Below are 13,806 nucleotides of genomic sequence, written 5' to 3'. Positions count from 1 at the left end.
TTTTGTTATTATATCTGTATACAAAAAAAGTAGACCCTTTACAGATTCGATTGATGTATTGCTCTTATCTGTACGATTAAAACTGAAAGTGTAATTTAAGTTCTTTTCGGAGTTATCAGGAGAAAATGAAGGAATTATTACACGTTAATCGACTCCAGAGGGTTGACTCTGAAACACAAATTAAGATATTTTCAATGAAACCTGATTTAGAATGGGTTTGGGATGGCTTGATGGTGAGTAATTTATGGGACAGTTTTCATTATTGAGTATCCCTTTAAAACGCTTAACCTTATAGAGTGGGACCTTGTCACTTGTCTCGCTCAGCTTGTCTGTGTTTGCAGCATTCCTAATGTTCATTAACTGTCTTTATTGTTTGTTTGAACATCATAGAGTTTGAAGCTGCCAGGAAGAGGGCGAAGAAAGCCAAGCAGTCATTTGAACAGATAAAGAAGGAGAGGTTTGACCGTTTCAACGCCTGCTTTGAGTCTGTGGCCACCAACATTGATGAGATATATAAAGCTCTGTCCCGCAACAGCAGTGCCCAGGTACTTAAAAGTACATCAACAAATAATCACATCTTTAAAAAGGCAGCTAAGGATACACCTCCTTCACAAGTACTTAAAGTGCATACAGCAGGTTGGAGACCCAGTGAGTCAATGTGTAGAAAAATTGTGTAGGAACGACATATATATACATTTATAATACAGTCTAAATGAATTTTTCTCTGTAACTTGGCTACAATTACTTTTAAAAGTAATTATGAAATAGGGTGTGACAAAAACAAAGTGTAATTCTCTATTAGTCCTATAGATTCAGTTTTTCTATGTATTCTGTGTCTTATTGTGAATAAAAAAACACATCTGTGAGGAGTTTGTTCTCTCTGTTGAGGTTTTTTTTTTTTTTTTTCATAAAAAAAAAAAAAAAAATATATATATATATATATATATATATATATATATATATATATATTATTGTGAAGTAAAATTGATGAATAGCCATTCTCATTCTCTCTCTGCGCGAACACAAAGACCTCTTAGCAAAGTAATTTGTAGTCGAGTTTTCGGTCATCGGGATCAATGGCACGGATAAACATTAATAATCATTATTAGAATAATCTCCCTGCTCTCTTGGCCGGTTTTATAATTGTATATAAAGCCAGATATTAGTCTGTAATATGAGTATAACCCCAGAGTCCATGCTGTCATTGTGTTTTATTGTTATTCTATTGTTTAATTTTACTGCACTCTTTCGAATTATGTCACTTCCAGTTTTGGCATTGTTCAGATTTTCTCACAAAAACACCTCTAGAAGCATCAAGTAGCATATTTCTAAGTAGATTTAAAGATTTTAAAGATTTTAAATCTAGATACTACATTATTTTTCTATACATTGACTCACTGGGTCTCTAACCTGCTATATGAACTTTAACCACTACACAACCTTAACCCTCTGAAGTCGATTAACGTGTATAGGCATTGAGGCATTTTCTCCTGATAACCCCGAAAAGAACTCAAATGACACTTTCAGTTTTGATCATACAGATAAGAGCAATACATCAATCGAATCTGTAAAGGGTCTACTTTTTTGTATACAGACATAAGAACAACAAAACTATGTGCACTTATAAAATAAAGATAACAAACAAGGTGTGCTGTCTGCAGACTTTGTCTGCGCTGATCTTCATTTAGACACGCATCATTAAAATGAACTGTAACACAGTGAATACTCAACGAAGAGACATGAGAGAGAGATCTATAGAAAGCCTGACGTGTACTTTTAAACTAAACAAGTGCTGCTGAAAACAAATATTCTGTGATAAAGTAATCCATATGAAAACATGTCCGTTTTTCACGTCTCCCTTCATTATTATTGGATTTCCTCCGAAAAAAAGAATGAAGCATTTTATTCAGCAAAGATCATAAACATGAGTATATATATTCTTGACTATTCGTTATGGAAAAAATAAATATATTTTGGGTTCAGGATAGAGATCGGCCGATACAGGTTTTTCTATAACCGATGCCAATGTTTAGAGGTCAGGGTCAGCCGATATGAGCTGCTGATTTTAAGGCCGATATCTTGAAGTTTTCCCCTTTATTTGCATGCTAAAATGTCACACTAACAGTAAGTGGATGCACAACATTTCTAAACTTAATATCATAATTTATTGAACACTGACATGAACCATCTCTCGAATTATCATTTTGTGCACTGCACTGCACGGTATTAAAATAACATATTTATCCAAAGTTAGCCAAGCAAATCAAGAAACTGACCAAGTATTAAATATATAGCACAGGTTAAAATTCAGTTGGAACATAAATGTAAACTTAAATATACATTTAAATGAAATAGATACAACTTGATAAATAAAAATCTATTTAACTGAAAAAGCAACCAGCAACATTTGTGTTTGGTATAAGTGACACAGAACATCTAAAGTGAATTCTAATTTCAAAGTTACATCGCAGTCTGTTCATTATTAAAATAAAGTACAGTCAAGCAAACATATAAAAGGTTACACTGGTTAGTTTAAATAGACCTTATACCCTTCCACGCTGCTGTTATGTGAAGCAAAAACTTCTTTGTGCGAATCCGTGTAAAGTACAAATCTAGCTTACGTAAAAAAAAAAAAAAAAAAAATATATATATATATATTAGTTTAACATCCAAATGCATCATGAATATGGAAGCATTTGGATTTATCAAATGATCATAATCACATCTATTCATTTTACAGTCCTGCTAGTTGCTTTTTATCCAGACTAAAACCACTTTATTTTGGGTGAGAAAGCTTTTTTTTTTTTTTTTTTTGAGTGGCTTTTGCACATAATAATAATTGTGTCTGTGTGTGTGTGTGTGTGTGTGTGTGTGTGTGTATGTGTGTGTTTTGTCAGGCGTTTCTGGGCCCTGAGAACCCAGAGGAGCCATATCTGGATGGTATCAACTATAACTGTGTAGCCCCAGGCAAACGATTCAGGCCCATGGACAACTTGTCTGGAGGAGAAAAGACTGTGGCGGCTCTAGCATTACTGTTTGCCATTCACAGGTATGTACAGCACATATTTACTCTCATATCAAATCACACCCTTCATTAGGCAGTTCCTGACACAATATCTTTACCTCTACAGCTATAAGCCAGCTCCCTTCTTTGTGCTGGATGAGATTGATGCAGCCCTGGACAATACCAATATTGGCAAGGTTTGTTTTTCACCAGGGTGACTGCTTAAAAAAGTCACACACAATCACTTAAGTGTAACTACAATATGATGTACATTTAACAACATCTATTGATTCTTCTTAGAAAAAAATAATTGTAAAAGAATGATTTACCCAATAATAAAAATTGTACCATATTTTTCGGACTATAAATTTCACCTGAGTATAAGTCGCATCAGTCCAAAAATAAGCCATGACGAGGAAAAAAACTTATATAAGTCGCACTGGACTATAAGTCACATTTATTTAGAACCAAGAACCAAGAGTTCACATTACCAGCTACAGCCGCGAGAGGGCGCTCTGTGCTGCCCAGTTCTCCTGTAGCATAGACTGAGCAGCATATAGCACCGTCTCGCGGCTGTACTGTTGGTTCATTTCTCTTAGTTCATTTCTCTCGGTTCATGTCAAATTAATTTTGATAAAGAAGTCGCACCTGACTATAAGTCGCAGGACCAGCCAAACTATGAAAAAAAAGTGTGACTTATAGTCCGGAAAATACGGTATATGTATAAACACCTTTATGTCATTCCCAGACTCGTAGGAATTTGTAGAATTTGCATTAATGAGTTTTTATTTATTTAAACTAACCAGTGTAACCTTTTATATGTTTGGTTGACTATACTTTATTTTAATTAATGAATAGACTGCGATGTAAGTATGAAATTAGAATTCACTTTAGATGTTCTGTGTCATTTAAACCAAACATTAATGACTCCCCCTCATGTCGTTCCAAACCCGTAAGACCTACCTTTATCTTTGGTAACACAGTTTAAGATATTTTAGATTTAGTCCGAGAGATTTCTGTCCCTCCATTGAAAATGTGTGTATGGTATACTGTACATGTCCAGAAAGGTAATAGAAAAATCTTCAAAGTAGTTAGTCCATATGACATCAGAGGGTCAGTTAGAATTTTTTGAACCATCGAAAATACATTTTGGTCCAAACATAGCAAAAACTACGACTTTATTCATCATTGTCTTCTCTTCCGTATCTGTTGTGAGCGTGTTCACAGCACAGCAGTTTAGTGATATCCGGTTTGCGAACGAATCGCTCGATGTAACAGGATCTTCTTTAACCAGTTCACCAAATCGAACGGAATCGTTTGAAATGGTTCACGTCTCCAATAAGCATTAATCCACAATAAGCTGTCAACTTTTTTAATGTGGCTGACACTCCCTCTGAGTTCAAACAAACCAATATCCCGGAGTAATTCATGTACTCAAACAGTACACTGACTAAACTGCTGTGAAGAGAGAAATGAAGATGAACACCGAGCCGAGCCAGATAATGAACGAAAGATTGACTTTCTTTAAAATATCATACAGGTCATATAGGTTTGAATTGACATAAGGGTTAGAAAATAATGACTGAATCATTGTTTGTGTGAACTGAGCACCAGTGCATTTGCTAATTACCATTAACCAAAGATAGAATCATAGCTCCTGATTGTCATAACCTAAAAAGTCTGAGGTGAAATTGAGTGGTAAGCACACAGATTAACAAGTCATACTGTATACTGTCATAATGATAGAAAATTGTCCTGTGCATGTGTGTTGTCTTGTGTAGGTTGCAAACTACATCAAGGATCAGTCAGAGCAGAACTTCCAGGCTATAGTTATCTCCCTCAAAGAGGAGTTTTACACCAAAGCAGACTCCCTGATCGGAGTTTATCCAGAGGTAAGATTCACACAAACATCTTGTGTTCTTCACTATGATGTAAAATATAGTGGCATTAGTTTAAATACTACTACCCACCTCTAAATTGTTTAATGTTATATACAGATATATTAATGTGAAATTAAAGGTATTAAGAAGTTAACATGATACAAGAACAGTACATGAACAGTATGGAATTCTGTAAAGCTGCTTTGAAACCGTGTGTATTTTTGAAAACCGCTGTATAATTTAAGTGACTTGACTTTATGTGCTTGTCACTCATTGTCTTCCTTTCCTTAACAGCAAGGAGACTGTGTCATCAGTAAAGTCCTGACCTTTGACCTCTCCCAGTACCCTGATGCCAATACCAATGAATGAGACATTATTCAGATACCTAGAAACATTTGTCTGTTTTGTTTCTGTAGTGTTTTGTTTCAAAGATTACACATTACTGTCCCTTGCTAGATTTGAATATAATCATTATGATTGTTTTTCTTTTAGTTTTTTCCCCCTTTTACACCTTCTAAAGTCAAAATGTGTTTTTGTTTAGTGTTTTTGAAAATCATGTAATTTTGATAAATTTAATCAAACAATATTAGTATGACTTTTCTAAAATGTTTAACTCCGCATGATTGGCTTTAAAACTTTTTAATGTAAAACTTTACAATAGAGGTTATGTAATGACTAAGACCTGCAGTTTAACTCATTGTTTTTGTTGATTGGTAAAGTTTTATCACCACTTTTGTATTGACTGTATTTGTCCTTTTTATTACAAGTTTTAACTAATTTTCTCTTGGAAAATAAAATTTGCTTCCCAGTAATATTGCACATGAATATCTCATTTGAATTCTTCATCATAAACTGCTTTGTGGTCTTAATGTTGTAATAGACACATGCAGCATATAACTGGGCATATGTCGAGCTCATAAAGTCACACAAGCACATGCTGTTACATTAAAATGCAGTTAACAATGTGTATAATGGATCTTTGTGACGGATAAATTAGATTTAGATTCTGTTGTGGTTTAAATATTTAAATCTAATTAAAAATAGTGGCTTAAAAAAATGGATTCAACAATTTGTTAGACACCATTTCAGATGCAGCTTCTGAAATATTTTATATATTCAATCTATTGGCAAGTTTGTGTGAAAGTACTGTATATTTACACAGATTCTTCAGAGGTGATATTGATGAACTTAAAAAAAAAAAAAAAAAAATGATAAAAATGTATACGATTCATTGGGTTTTAAATGGTCATTAATGGATAAAAAAATGTATATTGAAACAAAGTAATAAAATGATACTTTAAAGGGCTCACGTGAAGCTGCTAAAAATAACATTATTCTGTGTATTGAAATGTGTTTATGTGGTTTAAGGTTCAAAAAAACATTTTCAACATGATGTACTCCACATACTGTATTGTTTCTCCTCTGCCACACCTTCAATGAAACGGTGTCACACCACAGCCTTGAGTGAGCAGAGGCCTGCTTGAGAACGGCGTGGCCAGCTGATACTATGAAGAAGCGACCATTGAGGCAACCACATGTGATGACCCCGGGCTGGACTACGCTTCGGAGTGGATATCATCCTCTTTTGGAAGGCCAAACAAAGGTGGTGGCGGCAACAACAATACTGCAATGAGAATAAAAGGTACGCCTTCTTTGCCTGAATATTTGGGCGGTGTTATGCAAATCTTCTCACATAATGACATAGATGTGGGTGTGTGTTCGAACGAGCTGGGGTATGGATGAGTTCTTAACTTTTATAAAGAATATCTCTTTGGATTTGAGATTTTAGTCTTTGCAAATTTAAAGATGTTCTCTATATACCAAGAGTTTATAACACTCGCTTATAACACTCGCTTATAAACAAATGCTAAATACTAAATTTAAAACCTGCTTCTCTGTTTTCTGAATTCTGTTTAAGCTATTAAAAGATAAGATATGAACTCCAACCTTGATCAAACTCACCTTCCACCTTACTTTCCAGTAATCGTGAAGACCTTGTTTAGTTTGTTACTGATGTCTCCATTAAATTAATTAAATACATTTTTCCTAATTTTTTGCCAATAATTATATCCTTTCAACATTACAATATAATTGAAAGCCATTATTTTTAAGTTAATAGGCTCTGAAAAATATGACAAATTTTAATTTAAGTGAACTTAAAACAATCTTCAGATAAACTGCAAATTGTATAAGTAGAGGGAAGTCGTGGCCTAATGGTTAGAGAGTTGGACCGGCAGGAATTGTGGGTGGAGGGAGTGCATGTACAGTGCTCTCTCCACCTTCAATAACATGACTTAGGTGTCCTTGAGCAAGGCACTGAACCCCCAACTGCTCCCCTGGCGCCGCAGCATAAAAGGCTGCCCACAGCTCTAGGTGTGTGTTCACAATGTGTGTGTGTGTGTGTGTGTGTGTGTTCACTGCTCTGTGTGTGTGCACTTTGGATGGGTTAAAAGCAGAGCAGGAATTCTGAGTATGGGTCACCATACTTGGCTGTATGTCACGTCACTTTCACTATAAACTATAAAACTCGTCCCCCTCATCATTTTAATCATACACTAGATTTAATTATATCGCATGGAACCGATCATACTGATATAGATATAGATATCTTTGCGTGGAAAAACAGTATGTCCAGCTATAGACAAGCTCTAAAAACTCCCAGGGCCGAGTGTATCAATAAACTCGTTGAAAATAACCAAAACAATCCAAGGTTTTTATTTAGCACAGCGACTAAATTAACACTGATAAAATAGATAACATGAGAAATAGAATAGCAAAAGTAGTTTCTACAGCGTCTAACACTTCAGTTTCAATCATCGCACCCAAAGATAAACTGCAGTGCTTTAACAACTATAGGACAGGAAGAGCTAAATAAACTTATCACTGTATCTAAACCAACAACATTTTTATTAGATCATGTGCCCACTAAAGTACTGAAAGAGTTGTTACCTGTAGCTGAAGAACCGCTTCTCAATTATTAACTCGTCGTTATCTTTAGGTCACGTCCCAAAACCTTTAAAGCGGGTGGTTATTAAACCTCTTATTAAGAAACCACAACTAGATCCTAGTGAACTGTCAAATTATAGGCCCATTTTAAATCTTCCATTTATGTCTAAAATTTTTGAAAAGTTGTGTCTGATCAATTGAGCTCCTTCCTGCAAAAAAATCATCTGTATGAAGAATTTCAGTCAGGTTTCAGGCCCCACCATAGCACAGAAACTGCACTTGTTAAAATTAAAAATGACACTGGACTTTTGGTAGTTCCAAGGATAGCAAAGTCCACTAGAGAAGGGAAAGATTTTTCTCATTTGGCTCCCAAACTCTGGAATAACCTTCCTGATAATGTTCAGGGTTCAGACACACTCTCTCTGTTTAAAAACACATCTCTTTCTCCAAGCATTCGAACAATGCATTTCTTAAATTGTGATTGCAGTTGCATTTGATCAAATGCGCATTATTATTCTTTATCTTGTGTTAAAGTAATTAATTTTACTTTGTTGGATCAGCAGCTATGCTAATGAAGTCTCTGTTTGTTTCTCTGTTTTGCCACAGGATTTACAATCCGTCGTAATAGGATTTACACAACCTCCAGTCTGGATCCAGAACACCTGAGAAGAGATGATGCTGACCCTCAGAGGACCTCAGATGATGCTAACCCTGAATCAACAAACAAAACTAACAAATATTGCTACGAGTGTGATTGAATCATATAATAATTGATGTTAATAATGTTCATCGTCTGGCTGACTACGTCTTGTATTAATTTTTCTGAAAAATCCTTTCAAATGCACACAAACTGACAGCCACCACTTATAAGCAACTACTAAATTTTTAGAAATGTAATTTTCTGTAAAGTTGCTTTGTAATGATTTGTATCGTAAAAGGCACTATACAAATGAACTTAAATTGAAAGTGTGCGAATTTAAATTGTATTTATTTACAGAGGTATATGATGACACGCAAATCTATGAATGAATGTTACGAAGTGAAGTAAACTTCAACGGATTGACCCTGCACGGAGTAGGGAGCCATTAACACTGTGTAGGGACAATGTCCATGTCAGTCAGAACATAGGTTATGCACAAAGCTTGTAAAGAGCTGATTTTCTGAATCAAGTGTGTTAACAAAGAGACATGCAAAATATGCAGAGCAAGGACTGGAATTGAGAACCGCTGGTATTGTCATTATAATTCGTAATTATATCCCCACTGGATACAACAAATGTCTTATAATGGGTTTTAATGATTTTGTCTCTGCACTTTGTGACATACAGGGGCGTAACATTTCTGTCACACGCTGTTGCTTTTCAGAATGATGAGCTTTGTAAAAATGCATTTCTGAAAGGCGGGGCATAGAGGAGAAAAAATAATGTACAGTTTGTAGAAAACAATGTGTTTTTCTGATCCACATAAACCCAATTCATTACACCAAATACACAAAATAGTGTTCTTTTTAGCCACATCATATGAGCACATTAAAGGAGATTCTCTCAATATTTAGATTTTTTTGCACCCTCAGATTCCAGGTATTAAAATAGTTGTATCTCAGCCAATATTGTCCTAACAAACCATACATCAATGGAAAGCTTATTTAGCTTTTGTCAGAATTTTTAAATAAAGAACAAAAACAAGTTGAAACCAAAAGTATTTTGGATAATGTTCAACAATGATAACCCTTTACATTATGCTTAAGATATATATTATAATACTAATATATACAGTGGGGATCGAAAGTTTGGGCACCCCTTTCAGAATCTGTGAAAATATGAGTAATTTTCAAAAAATAAGAGAGATCATACTAAATGCATGTTATTTTTTATTTAGTACTGTCCTGAGTAAGATATTGTACATAAAATATATTAACATTTAGTCCACAAGACAAAAAAAATGCTGAAATTATTAAAATAACCCCACTCAAAAGTTTGGGAACCCTTGGTTCTTAATACTGTGTGCTGTTACCTGATGATCCTCGACTGTCTTTCTGTTTTGTGATGGTTGTGCATGAGTCCCTTGTTTGTTCTGAACAGTTAAACTGAGCAGCGTTCTTCAGAAAAATCTTTAAAGTCCTGCAGATTCTTCAGTTTTCCAGCATCTTTACATAATTGAATCCTTTCCAGCAGGGACTTTATGATTTTGAGATGTATCTTTTAAGACTGAGGACATTTGAGGGACTCAAACACAACTATTTAAAAAGATTCAAACATTCACTGATGCTCCAGAAGGAATCTTCATTGATGTCATTTACATCACTCATTAACAATGAAATGAGTGAGAGTGTAAACAAATCTTCTGTCATCATGGAGATCAGTTACAGAAATGCATAAAATGCATCTGTATGAATGTATGAAATATTAATTATTTAATGTATAAAAATATGATTTTTTTTTTTCAGCATCAGTACCGCAGATCACCAACTCTCCTACCATGATTGTGATGGTTGGTCTGCCTGCCCGTGGACCTACATCTTGAAGAAACTCGCACGCTAACTTAACTAGATTGGAGTCCCACCAAGGGTGATAATTATTATAGATACATTTCAAAATCTTTGGTTGTTTTTCAAGTTCAATATTCTTAATTAAAAAATGTTTGGATTACTGAATGAATTCATATAAATTCTCATTTAAAGCAGCAGCTCTACAGCCATCAGAATGGCGTTTTGTGTATGATTACACTGACTAAAACAATAAATTACAACACTCAATGTCAGATTTAAAATCTTTTGACCATTTTGTCAATCAGATTTTCCATATACAAAAGCTAACTGGCAATTCAAGTTACTTAAACTTCTTGTTTGTTAATTTGCTGTATAAAGCAATATTTTAAATCCTCACAATAGTGCTGTTTCTCTGAATATCAGCAAGGTTTTGTATTGGTATGCTGTTGGTATGCTTATAGACTTCAGTTCGAAGCAAGCTCACTTACTGTCTGCATCATAGTTGCACATCCTTCCACTGTAGAAAAGTGAAGCCAGCACGTACCAAGTCTATTCTGTCAATGATGTTGAGTGGGGGGGGGGGGTGCAGGAAGGGTTCTCCTGAAGTCCACTATCATGTCCACTGCTTTGAGAGTGTTCAGCTCCATGTTGTTAAGATTGCACCAGATAGCCAGCTGCTCAACCTCTTGTCTCTGAGCATATTCGTCAGCGTCCTGGATGAGACCAATGACTGTAGTTTCATCTGCAAACACCAGGAGCTGGACAGAGGGGTCTTCGCTGGTGCACAGGGAGCAGAGCTGGGTCAGTTTGGTCTGGAGGGCTGTTGGGATGATGGTGTTGCAAGCCAATCTATGGTCCACAAACAGGATCCTCACATAAGTTCCTGTTTTGTCCAGATGTTGCAGGAAGAAGTGCAATCCCATGTTTACTGCATCCTGTTTACTTGGTAAGCAAACTGCAGGGGGTCCAGTAATGTCCTTCAGATAAGCCAGAACCATTTTTTTTAAAAACTTCATGTTGACAGATTAGAGCTTCAATGCTCAAGATTGTCAGTTTACAGGTTTCTGAGAACATTAATGTTGAAATAGTGCTTCTGTTCAAATCACGTGTAAACTAACCCAAATCTGCTCAAAAGTCTTTCTCTCAGTTAGAGAAAGCTGCTTCATTCAATGTTCAGGGCAAAACTTGCCCATTTGAACAAGGCTTATGGCTTATGAAATAAAATGTTTCTTGCAATGCAGTAAGACAGTTTTTAATGTGTTAGAAATTATATGCACAAAAACTTTGATTGTCAGTTTACAGGCTTCTGAGACCAGTAATGTTGAAATATTGCTTCTGTTCAAATGAAGTGAAATCTAGTCCAAATCTGCTCAAAAAATTATCTCTATGAGAGAAAGCTGTTTCAGTCAATATTCAGTGCAAATCTTGCCAAACTGAAAGATTATTATGCCTTATGAAGTACAATGTTTTCTGCAATGCTGTAAGACAGTTTTTAATGTGTTAGAAGTTATATGCACAAAAACTTATGTTAGGACTTCAATGATCAAGATTGTCAGTTTACAGCTTTCTGAGTCCAGTAATGTTGAAATAGTGCTGCTGTTCAAATGAAGTGAAATCAAGCCCAAATCTGCTCAAAAGATTTTCTCTCTATTAGAGAAAGCTGTTTCATTCAGTATTAAGTGCAAATCTTGCCAAACTGATAGATGCTTATGCCTTATGAAATACAATGTTTTCTGCAATGCTGTAAGACAGTTTTTAATGTGTTAGAAGTTATATGCACAAAAACTAATGTTAGGACTTCAATGATCAAGATTGTCAGTTTACAGCTTTCTGAGTCCAGGAATGTTGAAATAGTGATTCTGTTCAAATGAAGTGAAACCAAGCCCAAATCTGCTCAAAAGCTTTTCTCTCTATTAGAGAAAGCTGTTTCATTCAGTATTAAGTGCAAATCTTGCCAAACTGAAAGATGTTTATACCTTATGAAATACAATGTTTTCTGCAATGCTGTAAGACAGTTTTTAATGTGTTAGAAGTTATATGCACAAAAACTTATGTTAGGACTTCAATGATCAAGATTGTCAGTTTACAGCTTTCTGAGTCCAGTAATGTTGAAATAGTGCTGCTGTTCAAATGAAGTGAAATCAAGCCCAAATCTGCTCAAAAGCTTTTCTCTCTATCAGAGTAAGCCGTTTCATTCAGTATTAAGTGCAAATCTTGCCAAACTGATAGATGCTTATGCCTTATGAAATACAATGTTTTCTGCAATGCTGTAAGACAGTTTTTAATGTGTTAGAAGTTATATGCACAAAAACTTATGTTAGGACTTCAATGATCAAGATTGTCAGTTTACAGCTTTCTGAGTCCAGTAATGTTGAAATAGTGCTTCTGTTCAAATGAAGTGAAATCTAGCCCAAATCTGCTCAAAAGCTTTTCTCTCTATCAGAGTAAGCTGTTTCATTCAGTATTAAGTGCAAATCTTGCCAAACTGAAACATGCTTATGTCTTATGAAATAAAATGTTTTCTGCAATGCTGTAAGACAGTTTTTAATGTGTTAGAAGTTATATGCACAAAAACTAATGTTAGGACTTCAATGATCAAGATTGTCAGTTTACAGCTTTCTGAGTCCAGTAATGTTGAAATAGTGATTCTGTTCAAATGAAGTGAAATCAAGCCCAAATCTGATCAAAAGCTTTTCTCTCTATCAGAGAAAGCTGTTTCATTCAGTATTCAGTGCAAATATTGCCAAACTGAAAGATGTTTATGCCTTATGAAATACAATGTTTTTGCAATGCTGTAAGACAGTTTTTAATGTGTTAGAAGTTATATGCACAAAAACTAATGTTAGGACTTCAATGATCAAGATTGTCAGTTTACAGCTTTCTGAGTCCAGTAATGTTGAAATAGTGCTTGTGTTCAAATGAAGTGAAATCAAGCCCAAATCTGCTCAAAAGCTTTTCTCTCTATTAGAGAAAGCTGTTTCATTCAGTATTCAGTGCAAATCTTGCCAAACTGATAGATGCTTATGCCTTATGAAATACAATGTTTTCTGCAATGCTGTAAGACAGTTTTTAATGTGTTAGAAGTTATATGCACAAAAACTAATGTTAGGACTTCAATGATCAAGATTGTCAGTTTACAGCTTTCTGAGTCCAGTAATGTTGAAATAGTGCTTCTGTTCAAATGAAGTGAAATCAAGCCCAAATCTGCTCAAAAGCTTTTCTCTCTATTAGAGAAAGCTGTTTCATTCAGTATTAAGTGCAAATCTTGCCAAACTGATAGATGCTTATGCCTTATGAAATACAATGTTTTCTGCAATGCTGTAAGACAGTTTTTAATGTGTTAGAAGTTATATGCACAAAAACTAATGTTAGGACTTCAATGATCAAGATTGTCAGTTTACAGCTTTCTGAGTCCAGTAATGTTGAAATAGTGCTGCTGTTCAAATGAAGTGAAATCAAGCCCAAATCTGCTCAAAAGCTTTTCTCTCT

At 34.9% G+C, this 13,806-nt stretch overlaps 1 protein-coding gene across 1 annotated transcript in view; it reads left to right on the top strand.

Annotated features, from left to right (window-relative positions):
- Positions 1–5,703, top strand: part of LOC127944688 (structural maintenance of chromosomes protein 1A-like) — a 64,466-nt gene extending 58,763 nt beyond the window's left edge. The window contains exons 22-26 of the mRNA XM_052540856.1: positions 391–545; positions 2,898–3,049; positions 3,132–3,201; positions 4,786–4,896; positions 5,179–5,703. Of these exons, the coding sequence (XP_052396816.1) occupies positions 391–545; positions 2,898–3,049; positions 3,132–3,201; positions 4,786–4,896; positions 5,179–5,253 (563 nt within the window). The 3' untranslated portion in view covers positions 5,254–5,703. The remainder of the gene's footprint in view (positions 1–390; positions 546–2,897; positions 3,050–3,131; positions 3,202–4,785; positions 4,897–5,178) is intronic.
- Positions 5,704–13,806: the final 8,103 nt, after the last annotated feature.

Source organism: Carassius gibelio, chromosome A23 (assembly GCF_023724105.1).
Source record: "Carassius gibelio isolate Cgi1373 ecotype wild population from Czech Republic chromosome A23, carGib1.2-hapl.c, whole genome shotgun sequence".
Lineage (NCBI taxonomy): Eukaryota > Metazoa > Chordata > Actinopteri > Cypriniformes > Cyprinidae > Carassius > Carassius gibelio.
Note: the sequence above shows the minus strand (reverse complement) of the source record. Positions and strands in the feature narration are given on the sequence as shown.